The sequence below is a fragment of the Notolepis coatsorum genome (assembly GCF_963971535.1).
Source record: "Notolepis coatsorum genome assembly, chromosome: 9".
NCBI classification, from domain to species: domain Eukaryota; kingdom Metazoa; phylum Chordata; class Actinopteri; order Aulopiformes; family Paralepididae; genus Notolepis; species Notolepis coatsorum.
Window position 1 is genome coordinate 43,697,714 of NC_140173.1, and position 21,149 is coordinate 43,718,862.

General features: G+C 45.8%; 1 protein-coding gene across 6 annotated transcripts in view; it reads right to left on the reverse strand.

The window, feature by feature from the left end:
- Positions 1-21,149, reverse strand: part of LOC311234015 (A-type potassium channel modulatory protein KCNIP2) — a gene marked incomplete at both ends in the record, with an annotated part of 932,082 nt that overhangs the window by 1,770 nt on the left and 909,163 nt on the right. For all 6 annotated transcript variants that reach the window (XM_084321098.1, XM_084321101.1, XM_084321100.1 and 3 more), the window contains 2 exons: positions 482-544; positions 2,447-2,551. In XM_084321098.1, coding sequence (XP_084177224.1) covers positions 482-544; positions 2,447-2,551 — 168 coding nt within the window. The remainder of the gene's footprint in view (positions 1-481; positions 545-2,446; positions 2,552-21,149) is intronic.

Genomic DNA, 21,149 nt, shown 5'->3' on the forward strand with positions numbered 1-21,149 from the left:
ATGCGCCGTTATTAAAATAACCACATGCAGCGTGTATCGCGACTCCGAGCGCCGTATATGACGTGCATTATTTTATTTAGGACAAAGTAAATCTATAGGCTCAATATGATTTATTATCAGCATTTAGTTCTATTATTATACATTTCAGAAGCCCCCTCTAGGAAAACGAAGCACAGAAACATAATTCAGAATGGTATAATGGGATCTAGACTGTGAGAATCATTTCAGGAAGCGAGCTGTCATTTATTTGCGGGGGCGTGGCCATGGTTCATCCGGCTAACTGAAGTTAACCCTGCTCCCGACCAGGCTCAAACTTTTTGATCTGTTGTCATGGTGATTTGGACAATCGCGCGTCGGGGAATGGGAAGGTCCGGCTTAAGTCAGGCTTGACTGGAAATTATCCGGCTAACTCAGTTATCCAGGTACGGGGAACGGGGCCCAGGCGTCCCTTTCACTCGGATGTCTCAGTTTGACGGCGTACCTTTTGACACGACTCGATGAACTCCTCGATGGTGACCACCCCGTCTTGATTACGGTCCATTTTCTGAAGGGAAGAGGAAGCAGAGGTTTACTCAATGCCTGGTTTGGCAACTGCACTGCCCAGGACAGGAAGGCTCTACAGAGAGTAGTGCGCTCAGCAGATAGACAATAGCCTGTTCAAGCTGCTGCGGTCAGGCAAGTGCCTCCGCATACATGCAGCAAGAACAGAGAGACTCCGACTCAGCTTCTTCCCCCAGGCCATCAGAACACTGAACACTGATCTGTCCACACACAAGCACACATCAACACACACATACACACACACACCACACATCCTCACTTGCACTCTGTCACACACCCCACACACAAATACACTACAAAAAGGTCACTTTAAAAACACAACTGTATATTTGTATATTATTGTATATACCGGTAGTACTCATTACCTTTATTTCTTAAGCTTATCATTGTATTTTATTCTTATTACTTTGTATTAGGGCTGGGCGATTAATCGATTTGATCGATTAATTCGAATTAATGAGTTAGGACGATTTTGAAAAAGTAAAAGTCGATTTTCAAAAAAGGGTCACCTTTTATTTTTACAAAAAGCGATGTTTGGTGAAAGTTTTGATTTGATTTGAGTGAAGTTTGGTGAAAAAGCAAGTTATTGCACTATTAATCCCAATAGGGACATTCATCTTTTTTTGATCAAGAGTAACCTTTTATATATATATTATTTAAAAAAAAAAAAAAAGGTGAAGATTGGTGAAAGTTAGGTTTGCACTTCAATCCCAATAGGGAAATTCATCTTTGTATCATGTCTATTCTATTTTATTATCTATTATATTATTCTATTTTATTGTATTTTTGCACAATCACAATCTTTTTCCCCCTCCTTTTTTCCTCCGTTTTTCTCCCATCCCAATGTTAGTCGTTATGCCAATTCCCAATCCCCTTCCTGGTCATTCTCTCTCCCCACAGTTGGTCTGGGAGAGTGGAGGCTATCACGTGCTTCCTCCGACACACGTGTAGCCAATCAACCGCTTCTTTTCACCTGGCAGCGCGGACTCTCACTGAGAGGGTGTAACGTGTGGAAGGATCACACTACCCCCCTTAGATCCTATCCTCGCTGAGCAGGCGCCCCGACCGAACTGTAGGAGTCGCTGTTTACAATGACCAGGACCCACCCACCAGCTTTCCCACCCCTAACACTGGCAATTGTGTTAGTATGAACGACCAGCCAAGCTGATAGCAATGCGGAGAGCTGGGCTCGAACCCAGCGTCTCCTGCATTGGTGGCGAGCGCCTTGCCCACTACACCACCTAGGTATAATATACCTACAAGGCATATTATTAACATGTTCATAAAAAAACAAACCCAGTCTCTTACTGATTACAGTTGCTAATGTCCAATAATATTATTTATGACCCTCTGCCCACTGCCCAATTAAATGTTAACCCCTGGTCAAAAATGTATATTATCATCTACCTGTATGTTCTCCTATGCAGAGAGTTGGACAGCATTCCACTGTCAACCTCTGCCCAAACAGTAAGTAAACTAACCAGTGCTTCCTTCTACTCATATTATTTCCCCTTAACATATTGAATAAACAATATTATATTATTATTCCCCCCATATTATTTAATCTATTTTATAAAGAAGAAATGAAAATTAATTGAAAGGTTTAATTTCATGGCAGCCTTGTGTCCATGGAAACGACGATGAACGCAGCCATACAGGTACAGTATGGTTTACCTTTCTGATAACTACATCACTGCATAACTCATAAATGTTGCTTATTAGTGATCCTATGTATGCACCCAATTCAACACTATAGTCACATTTTCTTTCAAACTAGTTTCATCGAGGATGTCCAGATTGGGTAGGGATCCTTCCTGGACAGAGGTGCTCAGCAGGCTGTGACGTACAGGCGAACAGACAGCTCGGGGGGGGGAGGGGGTTTGACCTGGAAGAAGCTCTCCACGTGTTCCCTGGGGGCGTCGTCCTGCATATTGGGGTATGTGTACTTCCCCATCATGTCGTAGATGGACCTCATAATGTCCAACATCTCCTGCAGAGGGGGGAGGGAGAGGAAATGGAACACTCAGCATCATTGTTCCCACTGTGAACGTTAGGTTATGGCTATAACCAAGTTCTGTTAGTAATGGTGACGCTCGGCGTAACTCACGCACTGCACCTCGCTTGTGCACGCGCACTGAATAAAATTCCACAAATGTACCTTTATCCCAATATTCGTCTGACCACACCCCTCATCAGCTTACCTTCATAAGCAGGTGTCTCGCCTCCTTCCCAAGCTTTCACCACAAGGTGAGATCAAGGGCTGCAGCGGCGTCGGACGCCGAGCGTCACCATTACTAACAGAACTTGGTTATAGCCATAACCTAACGTTCTGTATCGTAACGGCTCTCGCTCGGCGTCACTCACGCACAAGGGAGGCCGAGCGAGAGCCATCGGCCGACAAATACACCCCGCTGAGGCCCCCCACAACCATCAGATCAGGGAGGACCGAGCCCCCCCGACCCCCCCTAATGGAGGGCACCCCCCCCCCTATTGGGGGATCACGGGAGAGCGACGGACCCGACCGTGCGAAGAGGCACTCAAGCAACTCAACGCACAGGGTGAGCAGACCGTGGCCTGACCCCACGACTACCCACACGCACAACCCGCATGCCACCCGGGAACGAACGGAAGGAACGACCTCGTTACTGCCCCCAGAATCACGGGGTCAAGAGCAAACTCAACCCCGTGGCAAGGCCGTAGCAGCGGAGCGCGAAGGAAGACCCAGACCCACCAAAGGGACTGGACCCCCTGGAAAACGGGGGCCCGGAGAAGTCCATGATGCCAGCATCAAGACCCCACCAGGTGGTCACTCAGTGACCCCGCCCCCCACATCGCCAGCGTATTCGGACAAAGGCCCCTCACCAGAGCGGGCCCTGTCCCCCCAATAGCACACCGCCTGGCACACTGACCCTGCAGGACAGGCAGTCAGCATGGCCGTAAGAATCAAAGGCTTACCACGGAAGCAGGCAGCGCACCGGGGGAAACCAGGCAACAGGCTGTTAACCCGAGCCTGGAGACTGCGGACGAGACAGGCGCCAGAGGGGTCAGCTGAAACAGCCGCCCCGGCGGAAGGGGCGTATGCTGGCGTTGTTGACCACCATGACAAAGCCTCCCTCATAGCGAAAGGCTGACACGATTGGCAGACGTCATGAACGTGCAGGGGCACACTCAACCGGGCAACCCGGGAGTTGACACTGCACCAACACACCAGAGAACCAACCACCCAGTCGTTAACCTATGCAGTGGTTGGTCCCATAACCCCTCAAGAAAAAACTCCAAACCGTACCTGCGGCACTACCGCAGTACCAGTGTTTCAGTTTCCAACAGGGTTATCCCGGGCCTACGGGTCGGCGAAACATTACTTCGGACCGGGCCCGGCGATACGGGGAGCACAGGGTCCCCCGAGGAGGTCAAAGACCACGCCAACAGGCCCCTCTTCGCCATGCGTAAGAGAAGAGCGAAAGAAATGGAGAACCAGCCCCAAGCACCCCGTACTTGGTATTCCCAGGAGGTCTCCCAACCAAGTACTAACCAAGACCAACCTGCGTAGCGGCCGAGATCCGACGAGATCGGGCGTGTACAGGTTGGCACGGCCGTAAGCCATTACGACAGTGTAGAATACAACGTACCCAACAAGGGTGTCCATAGCGCCTAACCCTGTGACACCCGGACCGAACTGGCATTTCTCCCCCTGGAAAAAGCCCAAGTCCCTCAGGGTACCAGAACAGCAGATCTGCATCCCCGGCGGACAACGGGTTCAACTGATCCGGACCAGCGTGACCAGAACCAGTCCCGTGCCCTAACCACGCCGACATGCTAACTCCAGGAGAAGGGGCAGATATGCGTGTTGATCTTAAACATGAAAAGAAGGCGCCACCCAGACGTTCGGTGCGAACCGCGCCCGGTGGCCCACCCCCAGGGCGTGAGACCCTTCTACGTATGTTCAGATCCATTCCGTCATCATCCCCCGATATGAACGAGAATCCGTCGACAACCAACACAGGTCGTCGGAAGAGGAAAAAACCCCCATCCCAGTTGCTTTATAAAAACGCTGTTTTAACCCCAGGCAACCAAGGCGCGCCAGTCAGTTGCTTGATGTCCAACAGAACATCCCGAGCTAGCACTATGTGTGCGTCGGGCATATCCACATCAATAATAGGCTATTTAGACCTTTCATTGAATCCCCAAGGCGCCCAGGGGAACGACAAGAGGGGTGAGATGCATCCTAACCCCAACTCTTTCTAATAACAAAGAAAGAAGCATCAACAGCATAAACCCAAGCTGCACAGCCGGGAGTAAAAACTGTTTACATTTTTACATCCAGTCACCCCTTATTTAGAGGGCATAGACCGAAATGTCCCAGAAAGCCTTCCCACATGAGTCGTAGTATGAAAAAGACATGTCAACTGTGAGTCACGTGACCAACTGACTCAAGTTTTACACATAAATCGAGCGTAGCAGACCCGTAAGCCCTACACTCTAACCCGACACTTTAACACCACAGACCTGAATGAATGAATGAATGAAAACTTTATTTAACAGATTGCAGAATGGGTACAATACAGTACGGCTCAATACATACAATTGTTAAGGGGATGCAGACCTGAGAAAGACGTTTGTCTTGTTTCCATCAGGGTCCCCGTAGATCTTACGTAAAGATCTAACTCACGGAAGCCGTCGTCATAGCAACGTATATGCTATGACGGGGGGAAACCCCGCACACGACTCCTGTTTGTAATAGGAGCCGTGTCAGGACAACCCATCCCCCCCCCCCCTCCCCCGCCAAGTCGTTGAACGGCTCGGCCCTGACTGGCTCAACAGGAAATGAGAAAAAATCCCCTTGACTAATCAAGTGGGAAGGAGGGGTTTATTCGGTACCCCCTCACAAAAAACCCTTTTTCCCTACACACAATAACAACTGTAGCATTTTGAGACCTTTGGTAGAACTCTAATGTATAGCGTAAGCTAATACAATGCCCGCTACCCACAGACTGTGAACAGGATTTATAACAAAACCAAGTCGTGTGTGTGTGAATCCTACACCCGCCTTCTATGTTGTACATAGAAAAAACACTGACAGAGAGTATAACGGCTAGGCCGTGGAACGTGTGTATATGAGTATTACTGCAACCAACACAACAGTGTTGCGGATCAACATTACTTTGCTTAAGCAACAGATCATACAACCAGCTTCTACCTGCATGTGGAGCGTCAGGCTAAGATAGAACCTTTCTTTTTTTTAAACTTTGGCCATTTCCCTGGCTCTTTTATACGTTTATCGCATTTTTATACTTGGTCAAGTTCGACCGACAGAAGCAGGCTGAAAGGGTTCAGAAGGGGGGGAAGACACTCTGGGAAAGGCACGGCTGCAGCCCGGGATTCGAACTCGCTCAGCCCCAGATCCGTGACGAGCACGGTTGTCCACGGCGCTGAAATAGCACTCGCGGTACGTGGTGAGCTACTGGAGCTCCCCAAGATAGAACCTTTCTATGACTGAGTGTATGCTTGCAGACCTTGTTTAATCTCATAACACGAACGTAACTCATCCCTCAATGTAAACAATGCAGATTCACATTTCGCAACCTCATCATATGTATTGTTGAAGAAACACACAGTTTGTTTAGCCAAATAATATAGTCCCCCTTTAAGGGGACTTTTTATTTATTCTAGGCACAATTATCATGAGGGCCGGGGAGGGTATAGAGGGGACCACAGGGGGAAAAAGTCACATCTCAGCGGCGTCTGCTGCCTCGAGCCGCTCGGGTTTTGCCACCCCGAGAAGCCCCGGAGGGACGGTAGGTAATCGGCTGCTGGTCTCGTCGTTCCCTACCTTCTCCTTCGGTCGTGGATGGGCCGGCGGCAGCAGAACCACCGTCTCTCCTCCTGGCCTTCTTGGACGGGCCAGCAGTGGCGGCGGAGGCAGTGGTAGGCACGGCGGAGGGAGCTCGACGTCGTGGAAGCCTTCTGACTCCACCGGTAAGGACGGGAGGCGGAAAATGGGGTTGGAGAACGGATCTCTCCTCTGCCATCTCTCTGCACGTTGAGGTCATCAGCTACAGGGCCTTCCCGAATAGTCCAGCATCGGAGATGTTGGCCGTCAGAAGAGGGGCTCTCTTCTTCTCTGGCACTCGAGCCTGCTCCAGCCAAAGGTGGCGCTGGTTCAGGGTAGCCAGGGCGCGCACTTTCCCAGAGGCTATGGCCTGCACCTGGGTAAGATGCAGTACAGCTCCTGCCGACTGGGTGATCTGATCGCGTTGCACCTCGGTCAGATCCGTGCCGCCAATCATTATCCCAGATACAAATCTAACCAGCTGCGCGATGTTAGAAGCAGCAGCCAGCGACTGTGTACCAGCGATAAATGACTGGTCACCCCAATATGCCAATCGCCTAGCCGATTTTCCTTGGAGAACCGGCTTGCATAACGGCTCCCACACCACATCCGGACAGAGGAGAGCGGCCATCGGCCTATCAAGCCGTGGCACGCCCTCTCTCATACCTTTGACCAACCCCGCCACCCGCGTAACTGGTACGTAGGCGGGGGTAAGTCCCATGATGTGAGACACCACCTGGCCCCGACGAACATAGGCCCCCATCGAGGGGAAAAATGGGTAGACAACGTCCACCCCTCTCACCGGGCGACGCTGCCAGAGATGACCTATAAGATCATCGGGGCAGGAGCAGGCAATGGCTTCGGCAGCGGCACGCTGTTTGCAGCGGCAGCTACCGCCATGAGCTCGGGGAACAAAGCCTGCAGTTCCCCCTGCTGACTTTCCTCCACCGAACCCACATCCCTCACATGCAGCAGGCTTCGACCGGTTGAGGAGCCACAGTCTGATGTGGCTGATAGCAGGGCATCCTGCCGATGAGGCCGAGGTGGTTCCCCGACATCCTCGAACAAGGCGCCCCAAGGAGACATTTCTCCCCCCTCCAGTGTTACCTGGACAGGAGGGATACTCGCCTCCACAGGGCCTTCAAACAAGAATCCGTCCGACTCTTCCATGTAATCCTCAGTTTCCATCGGGCATGCAGAGACCGACGCATCCTCGCTGGGCTCCAGCAATTCCCCAAACCCAGGCCGTTCGCGCCTGCAGGACACCATCATGCGACGTGAATGGGCAGACGCGAAAAGTTAGCATCGCAAATCCTCCGGAACCAAAGGAACCGGCCGCTCACGAACGGACGATTCCCCGGAACCAGAGGAACCAGAGTCGGGATCAGGCCACCGCCGGGGCGGCGGCACCGATGCACCGGCTCCTCGGAGAGGCAAACTACTGGTAACCATGAAAGTGGCAGCAGCCCTGCACCAGCGCGCACGACAGAGGCGGGAATGGAGAACCGCTGGTGAAGAGTGGGTCTACTCTCCGAGGTAGACATTATGACTTAGATTTTCCTTTTGAATAGTTATGAGAGAAGAAAAATATAAGCACAATGTAAACACGTCTCAACTCTCTTCAACTAGCAACACGTCAAGTGGGGATCTCTCCAAGGCACTTCCTTGTGGTGAAAGCGAAGAAGGAGGCGAGCGGGTGGCCACACACCTGCTTATGAAGGTAAGCTGATGAGGGGTGTGGTCAGACGAATATTGGGATAAAGGTACATTTGTGGAATTTTATTCAGTGCGCATGCACAAGCGAGGTGCAGTGCGTGAGTGATGCCGAGCGAGAGCCGTTACGATACAGAACTTCAGAACAGACAGCTATAGGATGACAGGACAGTCAGGACGACTGAGTGGCACATGATAAGACATAAGAGCAGATTCCGCTGTGTGTGTGTGTATGAAAGAGAGAGACACCAGACTAACATGCTGTTTCCTTACATGCTCCCGTCCCACATGTCTGTGTAGTGTGTGTGTAGCGTGTATTACACATGTCTGACTCTTAACACTTTGAGTGCCACGGACGAGATATCTCGTTATTTCATGCCAACCGTTGAGTGCCAGGAACGAGATATGCTGTTTTTTAATCGTTATTCTTTTTATTAGCGATTTCCATTCATATTTCATCAATCTAGCCTCACGTTACCAGTGGGGATCTGTCTGAACTCTAATAGGGAAAATACCGCCCCCTATCGTATCCCGGATGGTAATGCACGCATTGGAATGGACTCCGGAATCCACATTTTACTTCTCAGGCAAGTAACCCGAGCCGATCTGACTCATTGTGGAGCCCCAGAACAGCGTGGAATACATATTTCCAGTACCCAGCGTTGGATCAATAAACGCAATCGATATTTGGAATGGCGATCAGGAATTGGAATAATCCTTTTGGAGAACATCTGATCTGAGGTAAGGAATCTATTTTACCAGTATTGGGATAATCAGAGCTACTTTCACTTATATATCAGCGTGTGCCATATGTGTGTATGTGTGTGTGTGCGATCAGGAAATAAGATAATCGATTTTTCAGCCCGCTTCTATAGCATGCATAAGTACACATATACTATCGATAATCTAGCGTTTATTTGAAAACTATTCATAAATATGCCGAAAAATTACGTGTTTTGTGTATTACAGTAAAGGGCGTTTATCACAGAATCTTCTGAAATCTTTTGGAAGTTTCAAGAAACAAGCGTTTTTCAAAATGGTATAAAACGGAAATAAACCGTCACTATTAAACACACACATGTTCACTATTAAACACACACATGTGCACTATTAAACACACATGTTCACTATCACACACACACATGTTCACTATTAAACACACATGTTCACTATTACACACACATGGTCACTATTAAACACACCTGTTCACTATTAAACACATGCTCACTATTAAACATTTGTGTAAGGGCAACCTAACAAGAAAAGATGCCAGTGAGGGAATACTGGGTGAAGCTCTTTCCAACGCGTGAGGCTTGTTGATAATAAAAAGATGTCTTCTCCTTGAGTACTTTTGAGAGTTTTTATTCTTACTTGCAGTGTGGACAAATATAAGCGTACTGTAAACTCTGTGTTTAAACTGGACTTTAAACACAGGATAGTTGCTACAAAGTAAACCCAAAAAGTGACTCAATATAACTGAAAACAAAACAAACGAGCACGGTAAAAAGATAGTGTGGCTTCCCTGTGATAATTACCCAATTCCCTGCCGCTGCACACCTGTGAACACATACATATAGACTGCACCTGAGCGCACATGAGCCCCGCCTCCTGTGCCCACTGCCTGCTAATTGGTCAACACTTTCATGGTGACACGGTGCCTTCATACAATAACATAACGGCAGAAAATCATTAAATTGGCTACAACATCAGCCCCCAATTGATACTATATAAACATGTAACAATTCAATGCATGCAAGTGATTGTAGCCAAGTGCGTAGTCCACGTTGATATTTAATTCGTAATGTCCAAAGTTCATGCAGTCCGAAGGAAAACAGATACTAATCTAATTAGCTTCCAAAAGAAGACAGACCTTGGTGATAGTTCAAAGTTCATGTAGTTCATAAAGTTCATGTAATCCAGTAGGGTTGGTAACCCCAGTAATAGAAAATTGGCTTCAGTCTCTTCAGCGTCCAATAGAAAATAGGTCTTTATGATGGTTTGCTCCAGGACAGTGTACTTGATCCAAACATTCACACTGCACAAGTCCATGTCTGACAGGATCCATGAGGCGCGTTAGAGTCCGATACCATGGAAACGTCTCCTATGTCCAAAGGAAAATGGATATTAATCTAGTCAGCTTCCAAAAGAAGACCGATCTTGGTGATCGGTCGCTCCAGAATGTTATACTTGGTCTGAACTTTCACAGATCGCACAAGTCCATGTCTGTCAGGAAAGGTCTGCAGTACCTTGCCCAACAGCCAGGATCCACGAGGGGCATTAGAGTCCGCAATCATGATGATGTCCCCTGCGACAAAGTTCCTCTTGTCCTTTGTCCACCGTTGTCTCTCCTGCAACAGTGGTACATATTCTCGAATCCACCTGTGCCAAAAGAGGTTGGAGAGGAATTGAACTTGCCTCCATCGACGTTTAGAATAAGAGTCAATTTTGCTGAAGAGCCCTGGTGGTAGGGAAGGTTTGCCCTTTAACAGGAGAATGTGATTCGGAGTCAAAGGTTCAAGGTCATTTGGATCCTCTGAGGTTTTTGTAATGGGACGGTCGTTCAATATGGCCTCCACTTCACACAGGAATGTTTGCAATCCTTCGTCATCCAGATGTTGTTGATGAAGAACGGAAGTCAGCACCTTCCTGACCATGCGAATGACCCTTTCCCACACTCCTCCATGATGAGATGCAGCTGGAGTGTTGAAACTCCACTTTACTCCAAGATGAAGTAGTGAGTTTGATATTTTCTCCTGGTTTAGGTGAGTTAGAGCTTCTCTCAGCTCACGTTCTGCCCCAACAAAGTTGGTTCCGTTGTCGGACTTAATGTGTGACACTTGGCCTCTTCTAGAAATGAATCTGCGTATGGCGTTAATGCAAGAACTGGTGTCCAATGAGTAGGCCATTTCCAAATGGACTGCCCGGCTGGCCATGCATGTAAAAATAACTCCATATCGTTTGATGAGGCTACGGCCTCTCTTCACCTCAAATGGTCCAAAATAGTCTATGCCGACATTTGTGAACGGTGGAAGGTCAGCTTGCAACCTTTCCTTTGGTAAGTCTGCCATCTTTTGCTCACCCAGCTTTCCTCTGTTTCGTCGACAGACAACGCAGGAGTTGAGTACTTTTCTGGCAGCCGCATTTGCTTTGGTGATCCAGTACCGTCTGCGAAGTCCCGAAAGCAGGTGGTTCCTTCCACAGTGTCCCAGCTGTTCATGCACGTGGCGTAAGATGAGAGTGGTGATGTGTTGACCTTTAGCAAGAATGACTGGATGTTTTATATCATCGGGCATTGCTCCTTTGCTAAGTCTTCCTCCCACTCTCAAAAGCCTGTGATCCAGTACTGGATCAAGTTTGTTCCTTCTTTTAAAGCAGTGATTTCATCACTAAACTTGTCCATTTGACAGTATTGAATGATGGCTCTTTCCGCTGTGTCGATGTCTTCAGGACATAAGGTGTGACCACCCATTGTGGCTCTGAAACTCTTCATGTCCTCTTCCACTATTTTCTTGTGAGTTATGTCAAACTCTGTGCTGGACAGAGCAGCTTGTATTTCTTTTCTCCTTTGACGCAGCACCTGCAGCGTCTTCCTCAGCTGGAGAAACCACGCAACTGAGGTCTTAAGTCTTTTCCATGAGGAGAAGTAAGTTATCAGCTGATTTGTTGCTTCTGGTGCATTGTTGATGATGACAGCATTAACTGAGGCCTCTCCTCTGACCTCTGGGTCATCGCTGTTGACGGAACTTGAATCCATAATGTTAAGAGGCCATTCTTCCTCACTTTTGAAAAGGAACTCCGGGCCGTGGATCCATCTACTGCAGGTGAGAATGTGTTCAACTTTCACCCCGCGGGAGGCCTCGTCTGCTGGGTTCCGCTTTGTGTCAACGTACCTCCATTGTGAGATATCAGTAGCTTCTCTGATAGCAGCAATCCTATTAGCAACAAAGGTGTAAAAGCGCTTTGTTTCATTCCTGATGTATTTTAACACTGTTGTGCTGTCTGTCCAGAAGGTCGAGTTTTCCAGCTCCAGTTGTAACTCTGATATCAGGAGCTTGTCAACTCTTGCCGCCAGTACAGCAGCTGTCAGTTCCATCCTTGGAATTGTCACACTCTTTAGAGGAGCAACCCGTGCTTTTCCTAGAACAAAAGACAGATGGACCTTCTCATTATTGTTTTGCAGCCTCAAGTATGAAACTGTGCCGTAGCCATTCTCGCTGGCGTCAGAGAAGTGGTGTAGTCTGGCACCTGTGAACTGTCCAAAGTATTTGGGTTGAAAGCATCTTGGCACACTAAAGGTGCTGAGTCTTTTTAAATCCTCTAGCCACCCCACCCATTGCAACTGATACTTTTGAGGAATACGCTCATCCCAACTGTAGTCCATTTTACAGAGGGTTTGCAGCAGCATCTTGGCAGGTAAGGTGAAGGGTGCTAGAAACCCAATAGGGTCGTAGACTGAGCTGACAACAGACAAAAGACCTCGGCTTGTGAATGGTCTGTCTTGAACTGACATTTTGAACCTAAAGGTGTCAGTTTCTGCACACCATTGCAGTCCTAGGGTTCTCTCGACGGGAAGGCTGTCCCTGTCGAAGGCCAGTTCCTTTACGTTCTTGGCTCTTTTTTCTACATCAATGGTTTCCAACACAGATCTGCTGTTGCTCATCCACTTCAACAATTGGAAACCTCCCAACTGGCATACAGCTGTAAGGTCTGTAACCAAAGATATGGCTTCTGCCTCTGAGGACACAGATTTCAGGCAGTCATCCACGTAGAAGTTGTGCTGGATGGTATCTGTTATGTGGACTGGGAAGTCTGCTTTGTTGTCTTCAGCCGTTTTCCTAAGGGCAAAGCTACTGTAGCACAGCTGGGCGATGATACTGCACCAAACAGATGGACAGTCATTCTGTACTCAGTGAGCGGCTGTGTTAGATCACCTCCTGGCCACCAGAGGAAGCGAAGGAAATCCACGTCCCGTTTTGCCACGTGGACTTGATGGTACATATCCTTTACATCAGCCATAACTGCTATAGAGTTTAGGCGAAACCTTGTGAGAACTCCAAGCAGGGAATTTGTCAAGTTGGGTCCCTGGAGTAGCTTGGTGTTGAGTGACACTCCCTTGTAGCTTGCTGTACAGTCGAAAACCACTCTCAAGTCTTTCTTTTTAGGATGGTGTACCCTATGGTGAGGGATATACCACACCTTTCCCTCTTTTCCTTCCAACTGGTGCTCTGGCACTCTCTGCATAGCCGTTGCTTATGACGTTATTGAGAAAGTTAGTGTATTCTTCTTTGAAGATAGGGTTTTTGTTTAATTTCTTTTTTAGGCAGAGGACTCTTTGCTCAGCAAGGTGGCGGTTGTTGGGCATGACAACGTTGTCCTCTCTAAAAGGCAATGGCAAGCAGTAATGTCCATTCTTTAGTTCGGCTGAAGTATTGACAATCTGCATGAACTTGAGGTCTTCTATGGACATTTCTGGCTTGTCTGCTGTTGATTTCTCATTGAAGTCATGGTTGTATTGTTCAATCAACAATTCCTCTATCTGAGCAATGGAAATGCGGTTGGCTGTGACTGTGGGGCAGCCGATCCCACTGTCACCGCCTTCTCTCAATGGTCCGTTAACAACCCATCCCAACAGGGTTTTAACAGCGTAAGGTCCTTTACCCCTGCTGTTTATCACCTCCCATGGCTCCATTGCGTCTGGAGTGTTAGTTCCAATTAACAACTCCACGTCAGCGTCAATAGCAGGAATTTCCACAGTGTTTAAGTATGGCCAAGCATACAAGTCCTTCTGTCGTGGGATGTTATCGCGAGTCACAGGCATCTTGTGTTGGGTGTACACATCAGGCAACTCAATGTAGGTGTCACTGTTTAGTGCCGCAACCTCTAGTCCCGAGATGACGTGACGTGATGTTGACGAAGTTTTCTTGGTTCATCGTTTTCATTAGGAATCTAGTGTTCCTTCCTGTCACGTTGAGCTTCCTCATGAGTTGCTCGGAGCAGAAAGTGGATGAACTGCCGGGATCTAAGAATGCATACATTTCTAAGATTGTGCTGCCTTTCTTTGCCTTGATCTTGACAGGCACAATAGACAAGATGCAATTCTGTGCTCCGGCCCCTATGTGGCCACAAGTTTTGGGAATGGTGACTTGACTCATTCTGTTTTCATCTCGTGTCATTTTGTCGTGATCTTAGTTCTTTCCATTCCCTTTCATGAATATGGAGAATGGTAGGATGTCTTAGGTTACATATTTTACAAAACAGCCTACTATGGCATTGTGAACTTATGTGCCCAACATATAGACATCCAAAGCAAGCACCCTTTCTTTTTAGAAAATCTATTTTTTCACCATGCCGCTTCCTCTCCATCTTAGAACATGTTTCCAAACTGTGGCCCTCTTCACATAGCAGGCAGGATTCTCTTATTGGTTTGTCTCTCTCCTCTTGATTGTCAAACTCAACAGGTGACATAGATGTAGCAAAACTGCTTCCTCTCTCCTGCAGGCGTCCTTGTGAAGTTTTGTTTCCAATCTTCAACTTTGACATTGAGACAACAGTGTCTAGAATGTCCCCGTACAGTGGGTCAGATGCAATAGACACTTGTCTTTCAATGAAGGTGACAACTTCACTGAAACCTGCTTGACGATGGTGTCTCTCCTGGTATTCAAAAGCAATGTTTCTCCATCTGTCTCTGAGTTTGTAAGGTAGCTTCATGATTATTGCCCGTAGGTTTGATGGCATGTTCATCTCAGACATGTAGCTGATGTCTTCCATGGCATTACAGCAGATGCGTAAAAATAACGAAAAAGCTTGTAAGGCCTTGATATCCTCTGATTTTACAGGTACCCATCCAAACGCTCTCTCCATATATGCAGTGGCTATTTTCTGCTCATTTCCAAAACGTTCATGCAGAAGCGTTCTAGCCTTTTGGTACCCCCTGTCAGATGGCATATGTTGACAGCTCTTTACCAGCTCTTTAGGTTGCCCTCTATTGTACTGCTCCAGGTAGTACAAGCAGTCCACACTGTTAGCAGCCTTTCCTTCCACTCCATGTTCAAAGGCTCTAATGAATGTGTTGTACTCAAAAGGGTTTCCATCAAAGATTGGTATATCCCTGGGGGGTAGTGATAAGGGAACTTGCTGTTGCACAAGTAATGCTGTAATGTCATTTTGCTTCTGCATGATCGTGAAGATATTGCCTTGATCCTCACTGCTTTGAATGGGTTGCTGCGGTGAATATACAGCATGAGGTAGGTGTTGAGATCTTTGTGGCATGCTTGCAGTGAGAGTTGGAGCACTTGGTTTTGTTTTGGTTCCTTGAGAAATGATTTCCTTGTGCCGGGTGGCGACCGTACTGAGCTGATTGTATGGCTTTTGGTGTGATTGAGTTGGTCTTGCAGGTTTGCTGCCTCCTGTTGGTGGATAGTTGACATGACAGTCTGACAGTGATGGAATTAATTGTACAGCAGAGGGGTTGAGAGCAGCCTTTTCTTTTGACGCATAAGAGTTCATTCCATCTGTAACTCTGCTTTCAATGTCAGACCCTCTGTTCCTGAGAACAGTCACCTTAGCTGTCTGAGCAGCAATTTGACTTTGTATTTGAAGCAATTGCCGTTTTTTTTCTTATTTGTGCCTCCTGGGCTTCCATTTGTGCTTTTAATTGTGCTTGCTGGGCTTCCATTTGTGCCTTTAATTGTACCTCCTGGGCTTCCAGTTCATGACTTTCTTTTAAAGCCATTTCCAATACCACGAGTGCCGCCACCTCGGCCTGTGCCAAGATGGATGCAGAAATGTTTGATGACATTGAGTGTCTGGTAGAACTACCACGTGACACCCTTGAGTTACCCGTATTGGAAACACTGTCATCTGACCCAATAGTCAATACTATCCACCTCATTTCCATTTGACACAAAGTTGAAATTTTAACCGTCATTAGCAAGAACCTCGTTTGTATATGACACAGCATTGTTATTTGAACCGTTGTTATTCAGAACCTCATTTGTACTCGACACAGCATTGTACTTTGGGTCAACCACAACCTCAGTTGCATTGGGCACACCACTGAATTGTCATCAACTTGTGTGGGCGTGCACTGCTCCCTGTTAGCACACACCCATTTCTCCATTTTGTCAATGATTTGATTAACATTGTGCATGTGACCTTGAAACCATTTTGTTTGTTTAGACATTTCGTCGTCGGGCAATAAAAGTTTTAGTGATTCATGCAACCGTGTAGTTTCACCAAGCAATTTCCACAGTGTGTCGTGCTTAATTTGCATGACGGTAATATTTTCATTTGAGCCCATCATGTGATCCAACTCTTTAGCCATTTTACACAATTGTTTCAGTCCAAAGTTCCTTTCTTTATGCAACAACATGATCTTTGTTTCCAAAGCTTTAAATGTGGGCTTAGAAAGCCGTTTGCCAAGTTCATTTTCTGTTTCATCTTGATTGACAGCTGCATCCATTTCAACGTTAATTTCCTGATTTCCCACGCTACTCATGTTTACAATGTCAAGCAATAGGCGGAGGTTTTACTTAGAATTCTTGATAGGATTTGCCTATATCCAGTTGCGCGAGGCCACTCCTTCCACAAATTTATTCCATTCATTCATGAATCCATCTCACCGTAGCTTCTTTGATGTGTTGTTCCGCGTTGTGCTGCGTGCATGTTGATGTCGTGGTTGAATCGGCAGAAACGTCAATGAAAGGGGCGCTGTTCCTTGACTCCTTCCGTATCTGTCTGTCTTCGAAAACAGTCTTGTTTAGAAGCTTATCTTTTTACTTGTGTAAGGGCAACCTAACAAGAAAAGATGCCAGTGAGGGAATACTGGGTGAAGCTCTTTCCAACGCGTGAGGCTTGTTGATAATAAAAAGATGTCTTCTCCTTGAGTACTTTTGAGAGTTTTTATTCTTACTTGCAGTGTGGACAAATATAAGCGTACTGTAAACTCTGTGTTTAAACTGGACTTTAAACACAGGATAGTTGCTAAAAAGTAAACCCAAAAAGTGACTCAATATAACTGAAAACTAAACAAACGAGCACGGTAAAAAGATAGTGTGGCTTCCCTGTGATAATTACCCAATTCCCTGCCGCTGCACACCTGTGAACACATACATATAGACTGCACCTGAGCGCACATGAGCCCCGCCTCCTGTGCCCACTGCCTGCTAATTGGTCAACACTTTCTTTTTTTTATATTTTATTTTTAAATTATTTTTTAAACAAACATATAAACAAACATGACAACACACGATAAGATATACAAGCATTAATTAACAGTGCATATCCAATGAAATTACCATTTAGTCAAATGTCTTATACAGGATATACCCCTAATACCTGTTATCTAAAAACCTACACACATATGCTCCAGCTCGTACCCCCCCCCCATCCCGGATAATCCAACCATTATAACTTGTTCCTAACCAGACACTACCATTATATGCTAGCTTTTATTCTCTCCACCACTTCTAACCACATTGTCATTTTGGATTCATTGAGACCCAAAATTCTTGCTGTAGATATTTCTTGATAAATCACATCGAGATATGTAAGAGTCCAGACCTTCCGGCACATTTTTTCCGGTTGAAACCATCGTGATGCGATCAGCTTTTTAGCCACTGTGATACCGGATAAAACCAATCTCTTTAGCTGTGGAGGTACTGCATGCTCAAAGACATCATTCAGCAGTAATACAGAGGGGTGTACAGGTATATCCAGAGTTAAGAGATTTGCTAATTGCTGGGTCACTTCTTTCCAAAATATCTTAACTGGTGGGCAGTCCCAGTACATGTGCATAAATGTCCCTTCATCCCCATTTGTACATAGGGAGCATTTGGAGTCTTGTTTAAGACCCATTTTGTTCAGTCTTATTGGTCAACACTTTCATGGTGACACGGTGCCTTCATACAATAACATAACGGCAGAAAATCATTAAATTGGCTACAACAATACATGTTCACTATTAAACATGCACATGTTCACTATTAAACACACACATGTTCACTATTAAACACACATGTTCACTATTAAACACACATGTTCACTAACACATGTTCACTATTAAACACACATGTTCACTATTAACACTTTAAGTGCCGAAAACGTGTTTAGGCGTCTTTCCTAGCCATGCTAAAGTTGCAGAGGACGCCCTAACCCGTCTTTAATATCAATATTTCAAAAATCTGTGATCGAAATCATATTTTTCCTCCGCAGCCCTGAGACACAGTGCTGGCCTCCTCTCAACCCTCTAGCGGTTCATCTGGTGGCCGATCGGCAGAAGCGCCAAACAGGAAGTCATGTGGATGAAGTGCTGATCACCCATATTACTTCCGGCCACTCTCTATAGCTCCCGCGACTCCATCTTGAAACACTCGATAATAGATCGCTCGCCCTAACTCAATAAACAACGTTATTTGGACGTATATACTATTATACAACCTGGAAATGGACCGGGTATTTCGACATCCCATAATGGAAAACTGTCTACCCCACGCTGATCGCCCAATGGCCCGCGGAGACTGGGGTGAGTTTTAGCGTGTAGTATTACCGTGTTCGACACTAACTGCTATGATGAACATTTGACCCACATTAGCTGAATGGTATAACGTTGCCCACGGAATTATAAACGATCCCTCGCCCATCCGGTCATCATCAGATGATACGTAGAAACTTCTAGAAGCACGTCCATTTGAAATTTTTCATCTGGCACCGATCGCTACCAAACTGTATTTGATCATCAATATAATGCATTTGGGGCTATAAATCACGTTCTGGAGAAAGCTGCAGAAAGAGATGAAAACATACTTATACTTTAGATCATATTTTAGTATGAATATGTGAATGAAAAAGTTTAACGTTCATACACCCTGAACAATACATATAGGACATTGAATGGGCCCTAATAATGGCAATCTAGCAATAGAATTTAAAAAGTTATAGCCCTGCAAAGAAGGGGAACTTCTCCATAGACAAATAGAGCTGGCAAGGGATGGTATATCATGAATTTAACCTTCTGCAGTTAAAGTGTTAAACACACATGCTCACTATTAAACATACATGTTCACTATTAAACATGCAAATGTTCACTATTAAACACACATGTTCACTATTAAACACACATGTTCACTAACACACATGTTCACTATTAAACACACATGTTCACTATTAAACATGCACATTGTCACTATTAAACACACATGTTCACTATTAACACTTTAAGTGCCGAAAACGTGTTTAGGCGTCTTTCCTAGCCATGCTAAAGTTGCAGAGGACGCCCTAACTCGTCTTTAATATCAATATTTCAAAAATCTGTGATCGAAATCATAATTTTCCTCCGCAGCCCTGAGACACAGTGCTGGCCTCCTCTCAACCCTCTAGCGGTTCAAGAGCGCCATCTGGTGGCCGATCGGCAGAAGCGCCAAACAGGAAGTCATGTGGATGAAGTGCTGATCACCCATATTACTTCCGGCCACTCTCTATAGCTCCCGCGACTCCATCTTGAAACACTCGATAATAGATCGCTCGCCCTAACTCAATAAACAACGTTATTTGGACGTATATACTATTATACAACCTGGAAATGGACCGGGTATTTCGACATCCCATAATGGAAAACTGTCTACCCCACGCTGATCGCCCAACGGCCCGCGGAGACTGGGGTGAGTTTTAGCGTGTAGTATTACCGTGTTCGACACTAACTGCTATGATGAACATTTGACCCACATTAGCTGAATGGTATAACGTTGCCCACGGAATTATAAACGATCCCTCGCCCATCCGGTCATCATCAGATGATACGTAGAAACTTCTAGAAGCACGTCCATTTGAAATTTTTCATCTGGCACCGATCGCTACCAAACTGTATTTGATCATCAATATAATGCATTTGGGGCTATAAATCACGTTCTGGAGAAAGCTGCAGAAAGAGATGAAAACATACTTATACTTTAGATCATATTTTAGTATGAATATGTGAATGAAAAAGTTTAACGTTCATACACCCTGAACAATACATATAGGACATTGAATGGGCCCTAATAATGGCAATCTAGCAATAGAATTTAAAAAGTTATAGCCCTGCAAAGAAGGGGAACTTCTCCATAGACAAATAGAGCTGGCAAGGGATGGTATATCATGAATTTAACCTTCGGCAGTTAAAGTGTTAAACACACATGCTCACTATTAAACATACATGTTCACTATTAAACATGCAAATGTTCACTATTAAACACACATGTTCACTATTAAACACACACATGTTCACTATTAAACACACATGTTCACTATTAAACACACACACGTTCACTATTAAACACACATGTTCACTATTAAACACACATGTTCACTATTAAACACACATGTTCACTATTAAACACACATGTTCACTATTAAACACACACATGTTCACTATTAACACATTGGGCGACATGGGTTATATCCATCAATATACCCAGTCTGCCACCGTTGAAAGCCTATGGAGATGTTTACCTTCTTTGCAGGGCTATAACTTTTTTAATTTGATTGCTATATTGACATTACTATGGCCCATTCAACATCGATTATCTATTGTTCAGGATGTGGGAACGCTATATTTTTTCATTCATACATTGTTGTGTTAATACCGTCTAGAATATAAGTATGTTTTAGACAGTATAGCAGTAATTCCAAAAACGAGAGTTATAGGCCCTGACGCATATGATATTTTATCGTTTGGCGTTTCTTTCCTATACACGCTATATTAAAAAATTCAAATGTATATGATCGGTATACATTATGCTTCATCATGCGTGAAGGAAAGGGGGGGGGGTCGTTTATAATTCCTTGATCGTCAGTAACGGCTTTATTTAGTATGGGTTGATATATTGATCAGATGGTTTGCAGTGAAATGAATAAACAATCAGGCTGAAAATAACGTTAGTGTCCTCTTACCATTCGCCGATGAGACTGGAGGAGAAAGATCCCAATTATTTGATGCCGATCCCCTACATCCATTTCCGGTTTGTATGGTGCAATAAACGCCGAAATCATATAGATTATTACGTTTAGA